Here is a 24,248-nt window from a genome sequence, read left to right as displayed (position 1 = left end):
TTTTCAGTCCAACATTTCAATGAGGTTATGTAGTTTTTTTTATTAGTTATATTTAAATAAGAGCCATTTTGTTGGAACGAATTAATCAAGAAAAAGGTTATAAAATGATCCCAGATAATATAAAGAAAATATCATGCTAATTTCTTCTTAATTTTAATTTAATAAAATATATTATGTATTTATCTAATAGTATTGAATTATTAATCCGTTTTTTTATGGAGTATTATTTTATGTTTGTCAGCTACCTTATCGATTCACAAACTAAATCTTTAGTTGTCAGCTAACTTTATTTCAGTTAGTACCGCAATAACAGGTTTTAACCCTTTATAATCTTTACTCTTTACTTGTATTTTTCTCTAAACTTCTTACAATTAGGCCATCAGCAAGCCCATTCTCAATTTGATCACATATGGGCCTTTCACCATCTACATACCTCCGGCCGAAACCAATGAATTCCGGTTCAGTATATCCTTGACTGATTAACCCGGTTCGACCCAAGACTCGATTTTCCACAACAGCCTTTAACGCTCTCCTTAACAGCCCAACGTCTTCCTCCTCCCGCAATTCCAGCACCACCTCCGCCTTAGTTCGCCCACCGATAGTCGCCATCTCAGCCTTCACTGCCTTCCCGCGGACTGAATGAATCGCCTCTGTCAAGTCCTGATTAAGACCCGGTCGGTCCTCGCAACAGACAATTGCTCGGACGGCTGTCTTGTTGCCACTGGCGACGTAACCGACGCTCATTTCGTCCTTCTCGCCGGGAATAAAAAACGATTGCTTGTCACGCCGCTCTCCGTCATGATGCGACGGCGCTAGGTCGGCGACCATTTTTTTCAGCTCTTTTAAATGACGCACAGTCTCTGCTAGCACCGAGGCTTTATCGCTCTGCAAGTGCAACGTATGTAATGTAATCTTTTTTAGCTAAAAATTTAGGAGATTAATTCTATTTATTATCATGTATGCAAGATTGTAGGTTAATACCCCAAATGAACAAATAACTACATCGGTTCGTTTTTAACTTTTTAGCACCAAAACTATAATGAAATGTATGTATGTTTGTGTTTTGATACTTACTTTGAGTATTCGAGGGAAGAAGTGTCTAAGAGAGTCGTAGTGGCAATTGATTCGTCTTCTACGTTTACGCTCAGACAGGGCATGCTTTTTGGATGCTAACTCATGAGTAATCTCTTTTACTTTTGTGAGTTTCACCATTTCTCTAACTGTACTAGTACTACTAATTGAGCAGCAACTACTTGAACTAATTCCACTATTCAACTTTACGTTCTTCATCTTCATATCATCACCACCGGTGTCATGCATTATGGCTTTGAACCGAAACCATTATGTTTTTTGCTTTCTCGTGACAAGAAAACGGGGGTGGAGAAATTAAGAAAAGTGATGATGAATACTTAAGCAAGTTGATGGCAAATATAATAGAGAAATATCTCTTCATAATTTTGTAATAAATGTTATTGAATTTGAGTTGTAAGGAAACATAAATAGGGTGGGATATTGAGATTCTGAAGACTTAATTAATAAATATAAATAAATATATTGTAAATGTGTCCAAAATGTGTGACAAATTTGGCAGAAGCGTCCTTTGATCTTGTTTCCATATAGGAAACATTTTGTATAATATGCTTTATGTATAAGTAATAGTTGTCATATTCTGTATCAATGTTGAATGATATCTATATACAACTCATATTTGCTAATTTTGTTTTGTATTAGTATTATTTTTAAAAATCAATGTAATATGGTTATTTCACGGACTAATTTAATGATTCATTTGATGTAAACAATTCTTGTACACAATATATTGTTGAATGATATTGTATAATCAGCAGTGCAAAATTCTTGTACATAATATATTGTTATTATAATATTATATTATATGTTTTGTTTAAAAACACTGATCAACATAATTTTTGATGATAATTAAAGTCGTTACACTGTATATGAAAAAGACAAAAATGAAGGGTGGTTGTAATGTTGTGAAAGGGGATTCATTCGTAGGTGGTGACAGACTACTGATATAATGGTGGTGGGGCTGCCTCAAACTCAAACACACCAAATGCCAATTGGCAATTGGTTTTGGTATGTACGTATGGCTTGTTTTTCGTATGTTGTAGCTTGGTCCCCAACTTCATTTCTGCAAAATATTCCTTCCTTCCTTCCTTCATGTGTACATTTTGGGACCACACACAATAAAAATGTTAATACCACACAAACATCCTAACCTAAATAAGTTTAGGAATTCAATATCCCACGAAATAGTACTTCACCGAATATCTTTATTAAACAAAACAAACGGAAAAAAAAAATAATCAAAATGCCAACGTTTTTTTCAACATAAAAATAAAAATGAGGGTTTTGTCCAATAAAAAATCTATTATCACCAAACCTGCTTGAAATATAATCTTTACATGCTTAGCCCTCTTTTGTTAAATGCTAATATGCAGATTAGGTGATCGTTTCCTATGTTTATGCGCCTCAATGGTCCAAACTTACTACTCCCCCTTCATTATCTCACCATTAATTTCCCCACCCCATAAAAATGTAATCTTAATTTTACCCTTCAAGAAACTTGCTGAATACCAACAATTTGACCAAAATGATCATCCCAATCCTATAACCTTCTAATGCAAGTTTCATAAACTCAAGCAATGAGGAATCACATGACAAGAACCATTAGGCTAAATGGTAGCCAGAGGTCCGACCAAAAAAAAGACTCTTGTGGACAATATGGATTCTTAGTTGGAGAATAAAGAGGAAGAAGAGGATGTTGACAAGAGCTTCAAGAAATGCATATTCATGGTGGTGGGCTAGCCACATCAGGACCAAGCAATCAAAATGGCTGGACCAGAATCTCCAAGGTATTGATATCTTTATCAAAATTCATACTTAGAGAAACAAAATTCACTTAGTTTGTGGGGTTGTGTTCTTTTTGGCATTACATTACTTGTGTCCATTTTCAACAATTTGTTAGTTAAAAAAAATATTATTTCTCAGAGCTTCAACAATGGCGTCTATTTGAGCTTTGAAACGTGTTAATGTGTTGCTCATGTTGGCTTTCAGATATGGAGGAAAAGGTAGAATACATAATGAAAATCATCACAGAAGATGGAGACTCGTTTAGGGTTAGGGCTGAACAATACTATCAGAAAAGGCCCGAGATCGTAAACTTCGTAGAAGATACTTTTCGGGAATATCGAGCATTAGCAGAAAGATACGATCATTTATCAAAAGATCTACAAAGCGCGAATCGAACCATCGCCGTTATCTTCCCCGAAAGGGTACAGATGTCAATTGACGAAGAAGATGACGAAGATTTCGCGTTTAGTGTAGAGGAACATGAAAAGCACCCTACAGGTGCGCCATTGCCGTTGCCAACGCCGATGCTAGAAGCACCGAAACTAAACCATCTTCCAAAAATGGAAAACGCAGTTCAAGCAGTGCTTAAGAAAAAGAAAATGCCAAGAAAACTGATGTCAAAAAAAGGACTTATCAAAATCGGGGTTGACGAAAAAGCTCCCGTAAAAAGCTCCGGAATGAGTAAAGACGAGGCACTTGAGGAGATCGATAAGCTTCAAAAGGAAATCTTAGGGTTTCAGACTGAAAAAGAATTTGTAAAATGTTCATACGAAAACGCGATATCAAAGTTTTGGGAAATCGAGACCAACATCACTGAGATGCATGCTAAAATTAGCAATTTGCAGGATGAGTTGGAGGTAAGGACTGTGATCGAGGATAACGATGCTCAAACCTTGATGGCGTCTTCTGCATTGAAAATGTGTGGAGAAACACTCGCCAACTTGAAGCATAAACAAAATCGCGTTGAAAAAGAGGCGACGGTTGAACACAAAAGGGTTGGTGATATTAGAAAGAAGTTTGAGGCTCTGATATCGAGCAATAACAGTAATTCAGATTTAAAAAACATCGAGCAAACGGGCCAACAGGTTAAAGACAAAACAACAAAAATCGAAGAGAAACAGCAGAATGTAGAGAATAGAGATGGAAATGGTCAAGAAGGATTGATCGAAAGTCAACCCAAATGTAATTTTGACCAAAAAGAATCTGAAACGGTTGAAGATAGAAAATCGAGGATCAAAGAAGAGATTCTTGGAAAAAGCGAACCTGTCACTATCTCTAAAGTTGCTGAGAAGATTGAGAAACTTGTTGATAAGGTCATCATATTGGAAATTGATTTGGCGTCCCAGACTGCACTTGTGATGAGGCTTAGATTCGAAAACGATGATCTTCATGAACAACTTCAAAGTTTGGAACATGACAACAAGAACCTCGTTGATGATTCAAATGAAATGAAGATGAAGATCAAAAGGCTTGAGGAACAATTAGAAGGAATTCAGAGCCTTGACCAGAAAGTCAAAGGGCAAAATGTGCATTTGGAAACCAGGTTCGATGATGCAAGTGTTAATCTTGATAATGCATCTAATGAGCTTTTAATCGCTGAACCAGATGAAAACGCTTCAGACGATGAAGAAAAGAAAGAATATGATAAAAGATCAGAAGTACAAGAAGAGAATGATTTAGTAAAGAAACCTAATGAAGATAATGATGACTTTGAGGGTTTTGTAATGAAACCTAATGAAGATAGTCATGAGTTAGAGGATTCTGTAAAGAAAAAGGATATGGAAATGGAAGGAGGAAAAGAGCTTGAGCAAGAGCAAGAGCAAGAGAAAGAGCAAGAGCAAGAACAAGGACAAGGACAAGGACAAGAACAACAACAAGGACAAGGACAAGGACAAGAAGAAGAACAAGAACAATCATTGACAAAAAGGGTGATCAATGAAGAACATGATATTGTTGTTGATGTTAATGGTGATAGAATGGATGAAGAAGATCAATCGAATTTGAAGCGTAAATTTTCATATGAAATAGAAGAAAGAGAGAAAATGTTACTTGAGGAGTACAAATCGACTTTGAGAAACTACAAGGAATTGAAAAAGAAGCTCACTGAAACCGAAACAAAGAATCGTGCAAGATTGTTCAAAACCGCTGTCGAGATGAAGATGTTGAAAAATTCAAATGACTCGAAAGATAACGAGATTCGTTCGTTACACGAAAAATTAAAACTTTTTGAAACAAACTTAGATAAAAATGTAGACTTTGAAGTAACAAAAGCACAAGATTCAGTTATAAAAGAAGTTGAAACTACGGAAATTGATTCCACTGATGAAGGGGCACATGAAAGAGAAGAATTTGATGAAAAAAAGGAAGGTGATCAAGACTCAAATGGTGATGAAAACTTAGAGACCGAAGTAAAGAAAGATCCAGATTTAAATGATGGCGTTGATGACCCTAATGAAATTAGAGAAGTAGAAGATGAGATACGTAGAGAAATCGATGAATTTAGAAAAGAGAGCTTAGAGTTATGGTTAAGATTTAGTACAACATATCACCAAATAAACAGGTTTCAAGATACAACAAATGACCTACTAAAAGAAATACAGGAAGCAAGAGATGCAAAAGAAGGGAAAGAAAAGAAACACGAATATGGGCTTGCGCATGCGATTAGTAAACGCCACTATCAACAAAACTCTCCCTCTTTTGCCTCAGATATTCGACCAATATATCGACATTTACAAGACATGTTGGCAGAAGTGACTCTATGGTTGGAATCGAGTGAAATATTAGAAGACGATTTACAACATAGATTAATATCACTTTGCGAAATTCAAAATGAATTAGCAAATTTGACAAATGACGATTCAAAATCTGAAAAGAAAGCGAGACCACTTAATGATTGTCAAGCTGCAAAATTTCAAGGGGAAGTTCTTAACATGAAGCAAGAGAATAATAAAGTGTTGGAGGAGTTACGAGCTGCATGTGAAAGGGTCAAAAGGATACATATTGAAATCGAAGAGACATTGATAAAGTTAGATGCAGATCTTGGTAAGAAAAAAAGGTCAAACTCTAAGTCAAAGGTACCTTTCAGGTCATTCCTTTTTGGGGTTAAGTTAAGAAAGAAGCATAGGCCTTCTTCACTATTAAGAGGTATGAGTCATTCATTGCAAAGACAGTACAGTAAAGTCCAAGAATCACCACAGAAAGAGAAAGAAGAAGCTAGCTGAGTATGGAACTACTCTATAGTCTATAGTGATTAAGCAATGTATAGATATTGACATCAATCGACAACTATGTCCTAAAGCATATAGTTTATATGTATATAGATGGAAAGAACCCTAGAGTTTCTCATTGCTCTTCATGTATATGTAACGTAGTTCATGTCATAAAATGACCACCAATAGTATGTAGTTTTGCCACTGATCTTTTAATTGTATTCAATAGACCACTAATGTTTTTTAGGTTCTTATTTCACCAATGAGGTAAATTTCAAAAGGATAAATAGATATTAAATTCTATTTGAGGTATTGTTCATTGTGGCATTCAATATGAATATGATAGAATTTATTTATTCAAGTCGGCATAATATTTACATTATGTCCACTGTGACATATGATATGACATAATTATCCATTTGAAATGCATTTTAATTGTGTAATTAAAACCCAAAAAAACTTATTTACACTGGAAAAAAATAGGGTAAATGGCACAAAAAACACTCTTTTTACACAGAAATTCGATTTTGACACCGTGTTTTTTTTTGTGTCAATTTTGACACTGTGTTTTCCAATTTGTTACAATTCTGACCACTTGACCAGTTAACCAGGTTGCATGTTGACGTGGCATGATGACGTGTCAGTTTTGATGACGTGGCATGCTGACATTATATGCTGACGTGTCAAAATTGAATTTTTTTCTCACAAAAAACACTAAGTTTTCATTTTTTTCGATTTTGACACTAAGTTTAATTTTTTCTTTCAACTTTGACACTATGTTTTTTTGTTCCAAATCGAACATCATTTTTTCCAATTTCGTTCAATGTTGACAATTTTCTATTTGAAACCGTATAAATATTTTTTTTAATACATTTAGACCGTATAAATATGTTTTTTTTTCATTTAAAAACCATAGTTTTGTATAAATACATTTTTTTACACTCAAACCATATTTTTATGTATAAATATGTATTAGTTATTTAAAAATTGTATTTTATATTAAATATGCAACTTTAAAATGTGTTTGGAGATTTGGAGGCGTGTAGTTGATCAAAACTCGAATATCAAGTTTCCAACCCATCAAATTTTTACATCTTATTAGAAGCTTATGGTTAGTTTGATTCTCATGATATAACTAATGCTTTGATTGTAAGAAAAAAAAAACACCTTGTATTTAAATAAAAATGTGGTTTAAACGAAAAAAATATGTTTATACGGTTTAAAATGTAATAAAAAAATATATTTATACGATTTCAAATGAAAAATAGACAAAATTGAACAAAATTTGATAAATGATGTTCGATTGGAACAAAAAAACATAGTGTCAAAATTGAAATAAAAAATTAAACTTAGTGTCAAAATCGAAAAAAAAGTGAAAACTTAGTGTTTTTTGTGGAAAAAAAATCAATTTTGACACGTCAACATATCATGTCAGCATGCCACCTCATCAAAACTGACACGTCATCATGCCACGTCAGCATGAAACCTGGTTAACTAGTCAAGTGGTCAGAATTGTAACAAATTGAAAAACACAGTGTCAAAATTGACAAAAAAAAAAACACGGTGTCAAAATCGAATTTCTGTATAAAAAAAATGTTTTTTGTGCTATTTACCCAAAAAAATAAATGGCCTGAAGAACATTGAACAAATTATATATAATTGGATGTCATTTTATTTCATCAACACTTTGTAATGCATTTCACAATACACGACATGGTTGCCAAAGCATTTTCTTGATCAAGTGTCATTCACTTAAAAAATTTATTTACAAGTTGAATTCCTTTTGATAGCTCTTTCTACACTATTCCTTCATCAGGGGCGTCTCGCTGATTTTGAGGCCCTGTGCGAAAAATAAAATTAGGCCCCTAAACATAATTTACTTTTATATATAAGCAAGATTATTAATACTACCATAAGTCAATAATTATTAGAAAAAATAAAATAAAAAAAGGATATAGAATCCAATCTTACATAGTTACATGAATCATCGCAATATAAAATCTAATCTTACATAGTTATATGAAGTACGATGATTTCATAATATTTTTAGAAACAAAGTTATCCATTAACTCTTCATATAAATACTCCCAGATATATTGTTCTTCAGAGATATCATTTCTAACCTATAAATATATGCACCATCTGCATTAGGAAAACAACTTATTTTTTTCATATATTTTAAAACATATGGGGGTTAGTAGCTTCACTTGGTAAGAACCTGTCAACAAGATTCAACTCTATATGTGTCGCTTCAAGATGGATACAATACAACATAAGATCTTTGTCATCAAATTCCTTAAATATTGTTCGGAAGCAAAAAACCAATTTTTTCCATAGATATTGTATTGTTCAAATATATTTTTAAGAGAAACTATCACTTGAAATTGAAACAATCGAAGACATCATCAAACACATGAAAGCAATTCAACTTCTAACCATATATGACCATACTATCACTTGAATTTCCCCACAAACTACACATGCCGGATACATATATACGTGATGTTCTTATTCAATTAGGTTTCATACCCAAAAAGTCATTCATGTGGTAATCCAGTATCTCATATCTCTGCATAGTGTGTAATCATTGAGTAGAAACACTTCAAATCCACAACATGCAACAACAGACAATTGAATTAACCTCTTCGGATTTTAGATCCTTCCTTATTAGAGTGGACTCGACTATAAATACCGACATGGGCTTGGGCCTCTCCCTCCCTATCTTACACATGGGCTTGTTGCCTTGTTATATATGTATAAATATAATTGTATTAGTATATAACTATATACTATGTGTATCCTTTATAATGATAAAAATTCAACAAAATAGAAAATCACAGAAAGTTACAAGAGCTTTTGCAATCGAAGATCAAAAAGTAAAAACAAGTTGTAACTTTTCATGGTAAGCTGTTTATAATATTCGGTTTTTTTACATAAATCATCTGAAAATCAATTAATTTTGTCAAATCACACGTCATATTTAAATGTTTTGAATATGAAATATTTTATTATAAATAGAGATAATCAAGCTTAACTAATGATTTTCAATTATTTAATGTCAAATCACTCTTTCTCGCTTAACTAATGTTTTTCGATTATTTAATGTTTAAGTTCAAATATTTGGATATATATGAAATATCATAAATAATCATTCATTTTACAATCACCGTTTTACAAAATTTACTATTTTTCAAAATTACTTTATAAGTATTTTGGTAAGCCAAAATTTCAAAATATAGATAAGATTTTGCAAAATATGAATTATTCCACAAAATAATTTCAAACTAATTTTGGAAAATTGTATTTTTGTACGATAAATACAATATGATATTTTGTATTGTAACCCCTTCCAATTTAGTGAATCTTGCTAAATTCTTCTAAAATGTGTAAAATTCCTTGAAAACGTGATTGAATTTAATTACGTGATCATCCCTAAATACCTGTATCGTTAATAATATATTATTATTTTCTTGGAAAAAATGCCAAGATTTCTTTGTACTTGCTTATACCCAATTATATACCATCAATAATGGAGACGGTACGTAGGCGGCTCACGCCAGCACCCTCTCCCCCTTCCCCACCACAATCCCCCAAAAATCCCCAAATTATCAAACTTTGCACGGAACTCAGACGACATACTCTTCAATTTCGATCTTTATCCATCATACGAACACCAACACCAACACCAACACCATCAATTATACAACAAGACATCCTTTTTAGGTTTCACTTTTTTTTAGTTGTGTCTGTATAAATTACATATGTATTGATCTGGGTTTCATATATGGAGGTCGTTGAGGTGTCGGGTGGTGTTAAACCCATCATCGTCGGCGGTGGTGTTGAGAGGGTAAATTCCGAAAGGGATCAGGTTCGTGTGAAGAGAAAAACCCTAGAGGCGGTTCTTGATCAATGCCAACGAGCTCTTGAATTGCTTAGCACTACTGGTTGTATTGAAGATGATGACGAAAGTGGTGATGAAGTTGTTGATGATGGTGATTCTGCCGGAACGAGCAGCGGCTGTCGTGGATCTTATCCGCAATCGCAGGACGGCGAGGCTGATTTGGTAAGTTAGGGTTTTGCTTTTTCTTGTTTTAATTCTGTTAAATTGTAAACTCAAATTGGCGCAAAGCCTATGAAGGAAGTGTTGGGGAGCATGAAACAAGAGTTTTAGAATTCGGATTTGAACTGATTATAAATCATATTCATATTTGGAGTTGAATTTGCTCCAACCCCTGCTAAGGTGGGGTTTGGATCTGAAGTCGCACAAATCAGTTGAGATTAGGCAGTTTGGATTAGAGTGATTATATAGGGTCAAAATAATCAGATTGGAGCATATAAATTTCCAAGTTGTATTGAAGTTTTAGAAAAGTTGGTTGGGGGTAAAGTATAATTGTGAGATTTGTTTGTGTGTAGCTATGCAGTCTACTGAAGTCGAGAGTTGAATGCCCGGATTTTCTTCAAAAACTAGAGAGCGCACAGGTGTCTGTTCCACAGGGTTCAGCAGGTATGTATTCAAAATTTGATTTTGATAATGAGAATATAAGAGAATGCATCTTTGAAATTGATTTTTGCTTTTTGAGAATGTTAAGTAAAAGTAAAAGTAGTAAACAACAGTTTATGGATATAATGTTTTAAGTAAGAATTGTTTGTGAAACATTGACATATTTAGAAGAAAATAATTCATGGGACGTGGTGAGTGAAAAGGATCTATGGGAAGGTGGAAATATGGTGTCAGATGAAGATTATGTGTTAGTGAGACAAGATGATATCGTGGATGGAATTGCATGCTTCATGGCTGCATATTTACTTTCCCTTAAAGAGACCAAGGTACACACTTACACTTGTTGTCGTTAATTTTTTGTTTTCTTATTATATGTAATGTGGGTAATTAATCAATCAATTGTTATTCTTTCACACAGGATTTGAGTCCAAAACAACTCCAGGATGGTGAGTTTAGATTAGCATATTATTACAAGAGGTTTCAAAAATCCAATCATTTATATATATATATATATATATATATATATAATAATTTATTTATACGTATGATTTTACCAAGGAACGTATGTATGTGTTGTAAAAGATTTATTGGTTGGTTTGTTGCAGCCCTTTGCAAGACATTCTCCATGAAAAAACAAAAGGGAAAGCTTAGAAAGGCATGGGATGGAAGCAAAGTTATCTACAACGTTGCATCTTGGGGCGCAACAGCCATCGGGTATTATTATTATTTTAAAATATTGAATTTTCTTTTTCTTATATTGTGACAATAAATGTACATGTCAACAGTTTTTGGATATGATGTTTATTTTTGTTTTCTCAGGATATACCAGAACCCGGCTATTCTAAGGGCAGCTTCAGCAGCATTCTGGACTTCATGCAATGTCATATCCAAGCTTTTCTGATTTATTGCGACTCTAACTTTCGTTCTTTCTTTCTTTCTTTGTTGGGTTTGGGTCTGTGTAAGTAAGTAAGTATATTATCATATCATATCATATCATATCGCAAGTCAGTCAGTCAGTCTCCCCCTACTCCTAGGATTCATTACACACACAACTCTTGTATATAATTCTTTTCATTTGTGCTGCTTCATCAAATCATGCTCTTACTCTTCTCTTATAATTGAAAATCCTTATTCCTTTGTTTCTTCAAACTATTATTTATTATTGCCTTCAAATCTTATCATCTTCTCCTTGTAAACTTCCATGTCACTACACATCAATTGGGTTATAAGTCAAACTTTTCGACTTTCATATCTTAGACTTTTCAAAATCAACTAAATGTAAGAAAACAGTTAAAACAACTTCGAACATTTAGCCAAACAAATTTTGGAAAACTGAGTATATGTGTTACAGGCCTGTTTAGTTTTAGGGAAAACAATGTCTTGCCTAATTAAGAATTAAGACGATATTCTTCTCCCAACACAAATCTTCATTGCCTAACTAACACATAAATTTCATCCGACACGATATTTTCATTGCCTAACTAAGGGCATGTTCCACACCTAAGTTTTTGAAGGTTTTTAACTAAAAAAAAAGAGAATCCCTTGGAAGTATGAATTTTAAATCTTTTATTTTAAACAAAAAGTTAATATTCCAAAAGTGGTTATAAATAGTTTGGGAAATTGACTTATCATGATAGCTACCTTTTCATTTTGTTTACATTTTTTATTTATTTATTTTGTAAATTACATATGTAGGTAATGATTGTAAGTGTTCACATAAAAGATACAATTTTGAGTTTCCAACAGTTTTCAAATACCAGTTAGTTTCGTTAAACATGACCTAAGAATATATCGTAGATGAAAGCTTTTTGGTAGAGCTTTTTAATGAATTTAGTTTGTTAGTTTGTAATAAAATCAAATTATAAATAGTTCTCAAAAAGTAAGATGGGTTATGCAAGCCAAACATAACTTTAGTAACACTCTTTACATCTATTGGGTTATAATAGTTCTTAATTTTGAAGTTAGTTTGTTAGCTTGTCCTAAAATTAATTAATAAATAATATGATTAATATGGCTAGAAAAATAAATATATATTACTTTTTTAGCAACACTTTTTACATCTATTAGGCTCGTGGGTATACACTATGTTATAACTAGGGATGAACATGGGTCGGTTTTTGGCTAAAACCAAACCAAACCGTAGAAAGTCGGTTTTTTCGATTTTTAAACCCATGTAGGTTCGGTTTTTGCATGGTTCGGTTTTTCGGTTTTCCGGGTTGGGTTTATGGGTTTCCGGTTTTAAACCGTGGGTTTATGAGCTCCTATTTTTTTTTCTAGTTTTTGGGTTCAAACCTAGTGAAAATACGTTGCGATAAATAGTATTGTATCTACTTTAAATATACCAAAATAAAGAGTACGAATTCTAGTATTATAAAAACATAAAAATGTTTAAAATATCAAAGTTTAACACCATTAACAGTTTATTGAAAATAAACATAAAGTATTAAAGAGATAAAGTCTAAAGTCTAAAACTAAAAGTTTAAAACATAATAAATAATATATATGTGGGTTGGTTCGGTTTTTATGGGCGGTTTTATACGTCAAAACCGAACCAAACCGTTATTTTTCGGTTTTTGTAAAATTCAAACCTAAACCGTCGGTTATTGTTTTGGTTTCGGTTATATCGGTTTTTCGGTTCGGTTTTTGCTCATCCCTAGTTATAACATCAAAAAATAGTCAATTCACATGCCACATCATTCTCCAAGTTATAATACTTTTGTAGGAAATGATTATTATGTTATAACACCAAAATATTACCATGTCATCATTTTTTTTCAAGTTTTTTTTAATAATTATAAACACAAATATAATTATATACAATGTATTATTTTAATAAAACATATATTTAAATAAACCATGACATTTAAACTAAAAAAAAACATTACAAGACTAAAAAAAATACGATAAATTAAAAACATAAAACGATCCTAACATTTAAATTTTGCCCTTAGGTTTCTCCCATATCTCCACCTTCAACGCTTAGATTGCACCTCCATCGATGTTGAAGTTTGAGTCTATTTTGGATCTCTTCTCAACATCTCTCATGGTCTCTCAAACTCAAACATATGACCTATCTCGACTTTGTAAAGTGGCAAATATCAGAGAATATGAATCACTCAAGTTTTCTTGTGTATTATCTGATGAACAAAAGCAACTATAAATAGCTTACATGAGATGATAACTGAAGAAGCTAAACAGACATAACTCATGACTCCTTAAACCCAAGAAAAATCAAAAGACTCGATCACCAAAACCAACTAACAAACAAGTTGTGCTGAAGCCCAATTATTTAATAGACCAAAACAAAAGACAAGCCCACTTCAAATCCTTCCCTTAAACTGAACAAGGTTTACCATTCAGTTTAACCATTCAAATCATCAACGCCAAGCAGCTTCCTCATTTTTTCAAACACATCTAACTTTACGGGTTTGGTCATGACATCAACCACCTGGTCAGATGAAGGGCAAAATGACAACTGCACCTTTCCTTTATTTACTAAGCTTCTCAAGTAATGAAACCGCACATCGATGTGCTTGGTCCTTCTGTGTAGAACAGGATTCTTAGACAGCTTGATAGTAGAACTATTGTCACAATGAATCTCAATGGTACCAATCTCTTCATTACTTATTTCTTCTAATAATCCTTTGAGCCAAACACAGTGACATGCACATGCTGTAGTAGCCACGTACTCGACTTCAGTAGACGAAAGCGTAACAATATCCTGTTTCCTAGAACTCCAACATATTGATGCGTTGCTCAGAATGCATGCATACCTGGACGTGCTTTTTCTATCTTCCACATCACGTGCATAGTCACTGTCCGTATAAACCTTCAACTTTGCTACAGGATTTCGAACATAAAATAACCCAAAACCATAGGTTCCCTTGACATATCTGATAATTCTCTTAGCCAATGCCATGTGTTCTTCACGAGGATCAGCCATGAATCGGGAAATAAAGCAAATTGAATACATAAGGTCTGGTCTCGTGACCGTGAGGTACATGAGACTTCCCACCAAGCTTTTATACTCTGTTTCGTTCACCTTGCTTCCCTTTCCCGCCTTCGTGACCGCAGTTCCAGGAACTATGGGGTTTTTCACAGCATTACATTCCCACGTGTGAAACCGTTCTAGCAGTTCCTTGGCATACTTCTTTTGGCACATACTTACCCCGGCAGTGTCTTGAATCACCTCCACACCTAAGAAATATTTCATAGCACCTAGGTCTGTCATTTCAAACTCCTGCATCATTGACTCTTTAAACTCTCCACATATCACCTCATTATCACCTGTATAAATTAGGTCGTCAACATACAAACTCACAATCACCACTCCTTTTGTTGTTTTCTTAATAAAAATAGTATGATCATAATGACTCTTCTCAAAACCATCCTTCATGAAGTAGTTTTCAATGCGGTTAAACCAGGCACGTGGTGCCTGTTTTAAACCATAAAGAGCCCTCTTTAATCTGCACACCTTGAGTTCTTCTCCATTTTTAACAAAGCCTTGTGGTTGCTCTATAAACACTGTTTCTTTCAACTCCCCATTTAAGAAAGCACACTTTACATCAAGTTGGTTTATCTTCCATCCCTTTTGAGCAGCCACTGCAACAATGCTTCGAACTGTATCCCATCTTGCCACTGGTGCATAAACTTCATTGTAGTCTATACATCTTTTTGTGAATATCCTTTCACAACCAAGCGAGCCTTATATTTATCCACTTTCCCTTTCTCATTTAACTTTGTTTTAAATAACCATTTAACCCCAATTGGTTTTATGCCTTCTGTCCTATCCACCAATTCCCAAGTTTTATTTTTCTTTATAGACTCCATTTCTTGCTTCATCGCCTTAATCCACTTGGGTTCTTTGATTGCTTCTTCATAACTTGTGGGGTCCTCAAATGAACTATACATAGCAAAGTCAACCTCATCGTAGCTGTACATAGCAAAGTCAGCTTCATCGTCTGACAATCCTTCCCTACTCTCATAGTCTCTCATCCAAATAGGGGCATTAGTTGTCCTTTTTGATATGTTCCTTTTAGGCCTTACAAAACTGTTGCCTTCATTTCGGTCCCTAGGCTCCACAACAAAAGGAGGTGTGACAGACCGAGGGGTATTATCCCCCTGTACTTCATCTGCACTCTCTGTAGTTCTAGAGGGACTTTGATTCACATTAGTATCCAATGTAGGACCTGTCACAACGGATTGTAACACATCAAGTTTTTCTTCCTGATTTTCTTCCCCATCACCATCAGGAATTAATAAATCTTCACTACCAAACACCTCTGAGTCCCACACCCATGCTTCATTTTCTGAGAAAACTACATCCTTGCTTATGATAACCTTTTGTTGTACAGGGTCATACATCCTATATGCTTTTGATTCGGTACTAATACCCAAGAAGATACACTTAATGCTTTTGTTGTCAAGCTTGGTTCTTAGCTGAGTGGGCACATGGACATAGCCAATACAACCAAATATCTTGAGAAAGTCAACATTTGGTGTATGACCTGACCAAGCTTCTTCAGGGACTTTATCTTCTACAGAAGTAGTAGCACATCTGTTTAGAATGAAACAGGCCCAATTGGCTGCTTCTGACCAAAACCATTTGGGAATGTTTTTCTCAAGCAAGAGACATCTAACCATATTCATTAAAGTTCTGTTACGACGTTCAGCTACTCCATTTTGCTGCGGAGTATATGCCGTCGTCAATTGTCTTTTAATTCCAAACTCCCCACAGAAATCATCAAATTTCTTTGAAGTGAACTCCCCTCCTCGGTCACTTCTTATCCCTTTAATGGTCAGCCCCGTTTCATTTTCAACCATAGACTTAAACCTTTTGAAAGTTTCAAAGCTCTCACTTTTCTTTGACAAAAAATATACCCATCCCTTTCTAGAAAAATCATCAATCAACACCATAACATACATTTTCCCACTTGGCGATTCAGGTTTGATTGGCCCACATAGATCAGTGTGGATGAGTTCTAGTCGGTTTGATGCTCTCCAATTACTCCTCTTAGGAATGCCGACTCTTTGTTGTTTTCCCAGATTGCATACTTCATAAACTTTGCTAGACTCGGCTAGCTTAGGAAGCCCCTTCACCATTTGTTTGAATTGCATGGTTCTCAATGACTTGTTGTTCACATACCCAAGTCGTCTTTGCCAAATCTGTTCGTTACCATCTCCTTCTAGCTTCAAGCATCGGCCTTCAATGGGTTTCATCCGTGCATTCACTAGGAACATTCTGTTTCTTGTCATTCTTGAAGTAGTTATCACACCCCGTTGAGGATGAAGAATCTTGCACACACCTCTTCGAATAACAACAGTCAGATCTTTCTCTTGTAGCTGCCTAATGCTTAGTAAATTTGAAGTGAGTTCAGGAACATAGTACACACGACTGATAATCTGAGTTATGCCTTTAACTTCGAACCTCACCTCACCGATTCCTTTAACCGTAAGTCGAAGATCATTTCCCAGTTTTACGGAGTGTTTGAATCCTTCATCTAAGTTGACAAACCATTCTCGTGTTCCAGTCATATGATTCGAACAAGCCGAATCAAGAAACCAGATTCCTTCTTTGCATTCTTTCTTTACTTCTGCATGAGTCATCAGAAGTAAATCTTCTCCTTCGTCAAATTCGGTGTAATTAACCGGCTTGTCTCCCTGAGTGCATTCGTGGGCAAAATGCCCAAGATGATGGCATTTATAACACTCTATGGCTGAATTATCGAAATCAGGTCTTGATCTTCCTCGACCGCGACCACGTCCTCTGTTGAATGGGCTTCTACCACGCCCCTGACCTCGTCTTCCGGTCGGATCAAGTTCTGCGCTTAATACTTGATCATCACTAGGTTTCTTCAAAAGTTTTTGCTCATGCACAAGCAAAGAACTTTGCAACTCATCCACTGACATCGCATCAGTGTCCTTTGATTCTTCAATGGAACACACCACATAATTAAAATTTTCAGTTAGAGATCTGAGGATCATCTCAACAATCATTACATCTGTTATCTCTTCTCCAAAATTTCTCATTTCATTGGCTGTGGACATCACCCGGCCAAAGTAATCTGTGACGCTTTCACCTTCTTTCATTTCTAGGATTTCGAACTCCCTTCGTAATCTTTGTAATTGCGCCTTCTTCACTCTTAAGTTGCCTTGATATTTGCTCTTCATAGCGTCCCAGATTTGTTTGGCAGTCTCTTTGTGAGTCATAGTCTTTAAAATCTGTTTGTCGATCGACTGGAACAGGTAGTTTTGAGCCTTCAAATCCTTGAGACGCAGAGCATCTAAATTCGTCTGTTGAGCAACCGTGAGTACTGTTCCTTCTCGAGGTTCAATGTACCCCGGCTCAATTACTACCCAATACTCTTTCGATTTCAGTAGCGTCTTCATCAGCATACTCCAATGCTCGTAATCCCCGTCAAACTTTGGGACGCTAGGGACTTGAAATATTGCATTCTCTGCCGCCATTGATTACCCTCAAAGTTGCTCCCAGGTTGCTCTGATACCACTTGTAAAGTGGCAAATATCAGAGAATATGAATCACTTAAGTTTTCTTGTGTATTATTTGATGAACAAAAGCAGCTATAAATAGCTTACATGAGATGATAACTGAAGAAGCTAAACAGACATAACTCATGACTCCTTAAACCCAAGAAAAATCAAAAGACTCGATCACCAAAACCAACTAACAAACAAGTTGTGCTGAAGCCCAATTATTTAATAGACCAAAACAAAAGACAAGCCCACTTCAGACTTGATATTGCTCTTTTGCGGTTTTAAACAAAAATCAAAGTCATTGCAACCACTCCGCTTTTCTGCATATAGCTTGTTGCAGACCCGTTGAATTTGGTGCACCTCTTATTCAATTAAGTCCATTTACCACTTAGCATACCAATATTGCGGTATTTTTTTTTTATTTTTTTTTTTTCAAAATAACGTGAAATCTGGCGAGCACCGCTTCCCAAACAACACGTCTCTTCATATAAATTCTTTGAGTTTTATTTTTTGATGTCCTAAACCATGCTACCGTTAAAACGTACTCCTCATATGACGTCCACCATTATGTTTATTTTATTTTATTTTTCATGGTAACCGTTTTTGCTTTTTCCTTTCCCTCTCCTAGTACTTTTGGCTTGCGTTTTGGTAACGAATTCTACCGATGTTTGTATGGTTGGTGGTTGGATGGTTGTTTGTGTTTGAACATTTGACATCGAAGATGAAGTACCAAAAATGTTTTTCTTTTATGCAAATTTTATATATTAAAAAAAATTTTAGTCTTGTCAAATAAAAGTTAATGCTACTGGAGCAACTAACTGTTTGTTTGTTTGTTTGTTTTTTTTTTTTTTTTTTTTTTTTTTTTTTTTTTTTGTGAAGATCTGCGCAACCATTTTTGTCTGCGCTGCATAGACAACGCGCAGACATATGCCATCACATAATGTTTGTTTTTTGGAAGTGCGCAGATCAAAAAACGTCTATGCGACGTCTTCCTAACGCATACATGGACCACTGTTTTCAAAGGTCTTCAGACTCCATTTTAACCTAAAAAAACATGGGACACTGTGTAGGTTTTTTTTTTTTTTTTTTTTTTTTTTTTTTTTTTTTTTTTGCTGAAAATACATTTTTAATGTTTATGATATGAAATTAAGTTTGAAAAATCAGTTTATTTCAACAGCTGCAGACGTAAAAAACAAACAGTCTTCTTATTGTAAACTACAGATATTTGGTCCACCTCTTCTGTCGCAAAGGCTTACAGATATGATCAACAGACTGCAGACATATTTTCTTGAAAAAACAAACAAACACCTATCTTTGGCATAGTTTTTGATAGGATACCTAAAGTCTCTCGAAAAAAAATCAATCAAAAATAAATTATTATTTTATGTAATTTAATTTTTTTTTATATTAAAACTGTAGAGTGACGTGATAGGAGTAAATGAAGGAAGGACGTAAGAACCGTTTGAAGAAAACTGGGTGGGAAATGCGACAAGTAAACGCGTTCTTCGTTTCTTCTCCTTCTTTTTCTCTCTAAAAATCTAAGACGCCCATGAAATTGGAGATTTTTCCCAAACCCTAGAATCTCGAAACCGCAAAAATAGAAAAAAAAAATGATTGGTTGGCTGAAACAGCTGCGAATTGCTTTCGGTGCTTCTTTTGTTTGGCTTGTCTGCTTGATTTACTTCACCCAGGTATACTTTCACATCATCCAAGATCTGTCATCCCTATTTCTTTTTCAATTTTGATTGCGATTGATCATGATCACGTATACGACTGAATAAGGGTTTATGGAAGTTTTCGGATCACGATATGCGATTAGCTATTTTGGTTGATTGTTTCAGATTCAAAAGTGGTTGATAATATTGATGTATATCAGCATTAGTATATTTTGATGTTTAAATGGATAATCTCGAACTTTGGGATTTCGTTTGATCTCAAAGGCCGTGCTTGGTCCTTTTTCCTGGATAGAAGATTTCTCTCCAGAAACGGTATGAATTTAATAGTAATATGCTTTGAAATGGGTTGACTACTGTCAACTGCGGAGCCAAAAAATCTAAGATGGAATTTACAGTATTGAATTTGGGGCCTAAAATTATTTAGTTTATGTTTTCATAGTATTGTTAAACATTAACCACAAAATTGGAAAGCAATTGTTCGTGTTCAACTTTAGCTTTGCCAGACGCTGGTGTGCTATGGCTCCTCTGTTTTGGTTGTGTATAATTTGAGCACTTGATCTTTCATTCACGAATTACCAAACTCACCTGTTACATGAACTGATACACTTAGACCTTGGCCCTATGCATAATTACAATTAGAGTTTCGTTAATAATATTAGGAAATGATGGTATACTGGTATTTCCATAATTAATTAGCTCTCTATATAAGATACTAAAATATGATAGTTTTCATGCTTGACTTGATTTAATAAAAATTTGAGAATTAAATTGGTCAACAATAGAATCTCTATGATCAAGCAACTCCATAAATAGTGATCACAGTTCACAAATGAAGTAGATGTAATTAGTAGGCCATCCAATAAAAAATGCACACGTTTCTTTGTAGAAATAATCACAACATATTATTTTGTAAAAAGGTTTTAGATTAAAATGATCAATCTGCTAATTATCATCATTATGGATAAATAGATGGTACTGATTTTGGTCCACACGGTCTCTTTCTTTTAGCCATATTGTTGTTTATCACGAGAGAGTTGTTCATAGGATCATTTCACAAGCTTAATTCTAGAACTCACATATGACTATATGAGAGGATGGAGAGGAATGAGCTCAATGCATTCCAAAGAAAGACTCTGGCTTAAGATGTGTTATTCTAAATTGTGTCATTAAGAAAAAAAATAATGCTCTTAAGCTACCTTCTATTTTAGAGATCAGATCTGGAGTTATTAGTTTGTATCTAACTAAATGTAATGGTTTTCCAAAAGTTTGTCTTTCAGTTCCTTCTAAATTATAAAGTGGACACTTTTTCAGTGGGACAGAGGAGGTTATATAGTCACGGGAAGAAAATGATAAATACATGAATTATGTAGTAAGTACTACTAGTAGATAACTTTGTGGTGCATTTTTGTAACTATAATTCATAACGACTCTGAAGTTGAAAACTGTTGTTCTTTATGACCATAGACAAGTACACTTGTTTCCTCGTTTTTTTAGAATAGAGTACTAGAAAACCTCATGTGAATGAGTAAGTAGTTGAATATGTATGTAGAGTTTTTAGATGTCTTAGTTTAGACTAATGTTGTGGTTGTAGAAGATGTACATCTAGAGTAACTAAAAAACAAATCCTACTTATATATCAAATTCTTAAGCTTTGCTCTCTTGAACACATCAGAACATAAGGCTGAAAAATTTCCCTTGAGTTGGACAAGAAAGAGGAGTTTTATATCAAATTCTTTAGTTTGTGTGTTGAAATTTCAGTAATAACCTTTTTTTTTTTTTTTTTTTGCCACAAAACAATTTGGATTTGGTTGTATATGTCTGTGTTGTGAGTATTTGAGGAAGCTGTTATCACTAAACAGTGACATTAAATTTGTTTAGGGGTTTAGATCATTTGTATGGACAGCGGTTTCCTATCAGTTGAAGGACAGACTGAAACTGACACCTTCGGCCTCTCAGTTTGTGACTTCCATAGCTTTTTTTCCATGGAGCATAAAACCAATATACGGGTGGGTATTTATTATTATTATGTACAGATACAGATTTGGTTGATAGTTTGAAAATGATTATGATGATGATGATGATATATTTGGATGCAGAATTGTGTCGGATTGTATCCCAATCAAAGGAAGGAAGAGGATTCCTTATTTAGTGATTGCAACACTTCTGTCCCTGTTTCCATGGGTGGTTGTTGGCATTGAAGAAAGCATAAGGAATTCCAGAGATCAACTCATGATCTTCTTGTTGTTGCAAAATCTTGGTTCTGCAATGGCAGATGTTGTCATTGATGCAATGATTGCTGAAGCTGCAAGACTTGAAAAGTATGTCATGTCCTTTGAAAAACACTTGAGCTATAATAAATAGTTAAATAGTAATAGTTTTGGGCTTGTTTATGGATTAAAGTTTGTAATGTTGATTCTCAGGGCTAAATTTGCTGGGGACCTGCAGTCGGTATCATGGATGGCAATGGCTGTTGGGGGAATCTGTGGGAGTTTATTAGGAGGATATGCACTCACCAACTTTCAAATGGAAACCATTTTTCTTCTTTTTGCTGTTTTGCCAACTCTACAGCTTTTCTCATGTGCTTTTGTGAAGGAGACTCCTGTCCCAAAACAATCCACCTCTAAAACTAATGGTCTTAATGGGAGCATCTCCGTCTCAGATGAAGATAAATCCACAAATCAAATCCATAATAAAACCAACACTTTAAGGAGAAAAAAGAGCTCCAAGAGAAAGATGAATAAAAGCAACAGTCAGATACTTGAAAAGGATCCATCTGGATCTTTTTCTTCTGGATTACAATGGCTTCGATCCTTAAAGTTGGCTGGTTATACTTTGTTCAAAGCTTTTCGACAGCCAATTATTTTAAGGTACAAAATGGATACCAATTTTTTATTTTTATTTTTAATTATGTATATATATATATTTTGGTAGAGATGAATTCTGATTTGATTGAACACAACAACACAACATCAACATGGGAACCAAGACCAATGGCTTGGTTTTTCCTAGCACAGGTGACGATCCCAAACCTGTCAACAATCATGTTCTACTACCAAACAGAAGTCCTTAATTTGGAAGCATCGTTTCTGGGGACAACACGTGTTATTGGGTGGATAGGCCTAATGCTTGGAACTTTCATTTACAATCGTTTTCTAAAAAAGATGAAACTACGAACGATTCTTATGTAAGCTTCCTTTTTTTTTTTTTTTTTCTTTTTGCAAAATCACACTCCCTCATAAACTGTTTGTTGTTTTAAATGCAGGTTTGCACATGTTGGTCTGTCTTTGCTGACGCTTGTAGATGTAGTGTTGGTTTGTAGATGGAATGTTTGGTTAGGGATCTCAGATGAGACATTGGTGGTGTTTGGATCTGCTCTCTCGGATGCAGTCAATCAATTCAAGTACACATTTGATGTTTTTCTTTGACTTTCAAAGTCCCATTTTATATTTTATTTTAGTAACTGATTAGCTTGTGGTTTGCAGGTTTATGCCTTTCTTGATCCTATCGGGACAGCTGTGTCCGCCTGGAATAGAAGGGACTTTATTTGCTCTCTTCATGTCGATAAACAACCTGGGGTCCACAATCGGGTCCTTTGTTGGTGCGGGTTTAGCTTCCTTTCTCAACATCTCTTCAGGCTCTTTTGATAACCTTAGTCTGGGGATAGGTATTCAGGTCTTTTGCACATTTTTCCCCGTTTTTTTCCTCTTTCTCATACCAGAAGAAGCTACAGGGATATCAGCATCATAGACACAGATACATACTTAGATACAAACACAAACCCCTGTTATGACAGTTTTAACAGTTTGGATTAATTAGGGAAATCTTGAGCTTCATTTCAAATACAATTTTGGTCTAGATTTACTCACTAAAAAGATATTGTATACCAAAAATTTGTTACCCATATTCAGATTCAAATTTATCTATCGGTTTCTGAAATAAAGAGTTGTTGGATTTGTGTATGTTCTTTAAACACCGACTACACACTAGAAGCATTGCACACACACGCTATGTGTGCATAGTGAAAATTCATACAAGATTTTGATTTACACTGGAGTGGATGGTTTTGTGCATATCACTCGCTTTATGAATCTGTCATTTCTTATTTTTAAATTTTTTCGTTGATGTATAACCATTATTAGAGCATCCGGTATGGTCCTCACGAAAGGACTCGTGGTCGACGTGGCCACGAACCACGGCCGTGCACATTATCCTGTCGGTTCGTGGTTGGGCATTGTTGTCGTCGGTTGTGGTGGGGAGGACGGAAGAGAACAACCAATCAAATGCTTGGACCGTTTCCAATGGTCAAAATGTATATTTTTTAAATAAATAAACTTTACCTATATAGACACATCTTACCATATTTTCAAACCATTCATCTCTTTATACTCTCAAAAAAAAATCATATTTATGGATTTTTAATATGATTTTTTTTACAAATTGTGATTCGAATGATGATGGATAATTTATCTCGACGCTCTTCAATGTTGTACAATA

The 24,248-nt window shown here is 34.6% G+C and overlaps 4 protein-coding genes across 5 annotated transcripts; 3 read left to right on the top strand and 1 right to left on the bottom strand.

The window, feature by feature from the left end:
- Positions 1-262: 262 nt before the first annotated feature.
- Positions 263-1,469, bottom strand: LOC111894752 (transcription factor bHLH131). The gene is made up of 2 exons (XM_023890856.3): positions 1,075-1,469; positions 263-885 (listed from the first exon to the last, which is right to left on the bottom strand). Exons 1-2 carry the CDS (start codon positions 1,318-1,320, stop codon positions 334-336), a joined length of 798 nt encoding a protein of 265 aa, XP_023746624.1. The 5' UTR covers positions 1,321-1,469; the 3' UTR covers positions 263-333.
- A 505-nt stretch (positions 1,470-1,974) lies between these two features.
- On the top strand, positions 1,975-6,322 carry LOC111894751 (protein NETWORKED 2A-like). The gene is made up of 2 exons (XM_023890855.3): positions 1,975-2,876; positions 3,079-6,322. Exons 1-2 carry the CDS (start codon positions 2,783-2,785, stop codon positions 6,093-6,095), a joined length of 3,111 nt encoding a protein of 1,036 aa, XP_023746623.1. The 5' UTR covers positions 1,975-2,782; the 3' UTR covers positions 6,096-6,322.
- A 3,295-nt stretch (positions 6,323-9,617) lies between these two features.
- Positions 9,618-11,677, top strand: LOC111894725 (uncharacterized). Of its 2 annotated transcripts, none has more exons than XM_023890822.3 (6): positions 9,618-10,146; positions 10,497-10,587; positions 10,756-10,910; positions 11,003-11,030; positions 11,190-11,298; positions 11,404-11,677. In XM_023890822.3, the coding sequence occupies exons 1-6, from the start codon at positions 9,868-9,870 to the stop codon at positions 11,483-11,485; spliced, it is 744 nt and encodes a 247-aa protein (XP_023746590.1). In that variant the 5' UTR covers positions 9,618-9,867; the 3' UTR covers positions 11,486-11,677. The 2 variants fall into 2 exon arrangements, with proteins under 2 accessions (XP_023746590.1, XP_023746589.1); XM_023890821.3 differs by having other exon boundaries at positions 9,619-10,146; positions 10,753-10,910.
- A 7,840-nt stretch (positions 11,678-19,517) lies between these two features.
- On the top strand, positions 19,518-23,707 carry LOC111894724 (probable folate-biopterin transporter 4). The gene is made up of 7 exons (XM_023890819.3): positions 19,518-19,769; positions 21,633-21,760; positions 21,851-22,072; positions 22,175-22,621; positions 22,741-22,938; positions 23,017-23,154; positions 23,237-23,707. The coding sequence occupies exons 1-7, from the start codon at positions 19,689-19,691 to the stop codon at positions 23,499-23,501; spliced, it is 1,479 nt and encodes a 492-aa protein (XP_023746587.1). The 5' UTR covers positions 19,518-19,688; the 3' UTR covers positions 23,502-23,707.
- Positions 23,708-24,248: the final 541 nt, after the last annotated feature.

The sequence above is a fragment of the Lactuca sativa genome, chromosome 1, assembly GCF_002870075.4.
Source record: "Lactuca sativa cultivar Salinas chromosome 1, Lsat_Salinas_v11, whole genome shotgun sequence".
NCBI lineage: Eukaryota > Viridiplantae > Streptophyta > Magnoliopsida > Asterales > Asteraceae > Lactuca > Lactuca sativa.
This window is presented reverse-complemented; position numbering and strand designations above follow the sequence as displayed.

Coding starts and splice junctions, on each gene's coding strand:
- LOC111894725 (XM_023890821.3), top strand. CDS start 9,868: ATGGAGGTCGTTGAGGTGTCGGGTGGTGTTAAACCCATCATCGTCGGC. Junction 10,147..10,496: donor AGGACGGCGAGGCTGATTTG/GTAAGTTAGGGT, acceptor GTTTGTGTGTAG/CTATGCAGTCTACTGAAGTC. Junction 10,588..10,752: donor TGTTCCACAGGGTTCAGCAG/GTATGTATTCAA, acceptor TGACATATTTAG/AAGAAAATAATTCATGGGAC.
- LOC111894724 (XM_023890819.3), top strand. CDS start 19,689: ATGATTGGTTGGCTGAAACAGCTGCGAATTGCTTTCGGTGCTTCTTTT. Junction 21,761..21,850: donor AGCATAAAACCAATATACGG/GTGGGTATTTAT, acceptor ATTTGGATGCAG/AATTGTGTCGGATTGTATCC. Junction 22,622..22,740: donor CGACAGCCAATTATTTTAAG/GTACAAAATGGA, acceptor ATGGGAACCAAG/ACCAATGGCTTGGTTTTTCC.
- LOC111894751 (XM_023890855.3), top strand. CDS start 2,783: ATGTTGACAAGAGCTTCAAGAAATGCATATTCATGGTGGTGGGCTAGC. Junction 2,877..3,078: donor GCTGGACCAGAATCTCCAAG/GTATTGATATCT, acceptor GTTGGCTTTCAG/ATATGGAGGAAAAGGTAGAA.
- LOC111894752 (XM_023890856.3), bottom strand. CDS start 1,320: ATGCATGACACCGGTGGTGATGATATGAAGATGAAGAACGTAAAGTTG. Junction 886..1,074: donor TCTTCCCTCGAATACTCAAA/GTAAGTATCAAA, acceptor TTGCACTTGCAG/AGCGATAAAGCCTCGGTGCT.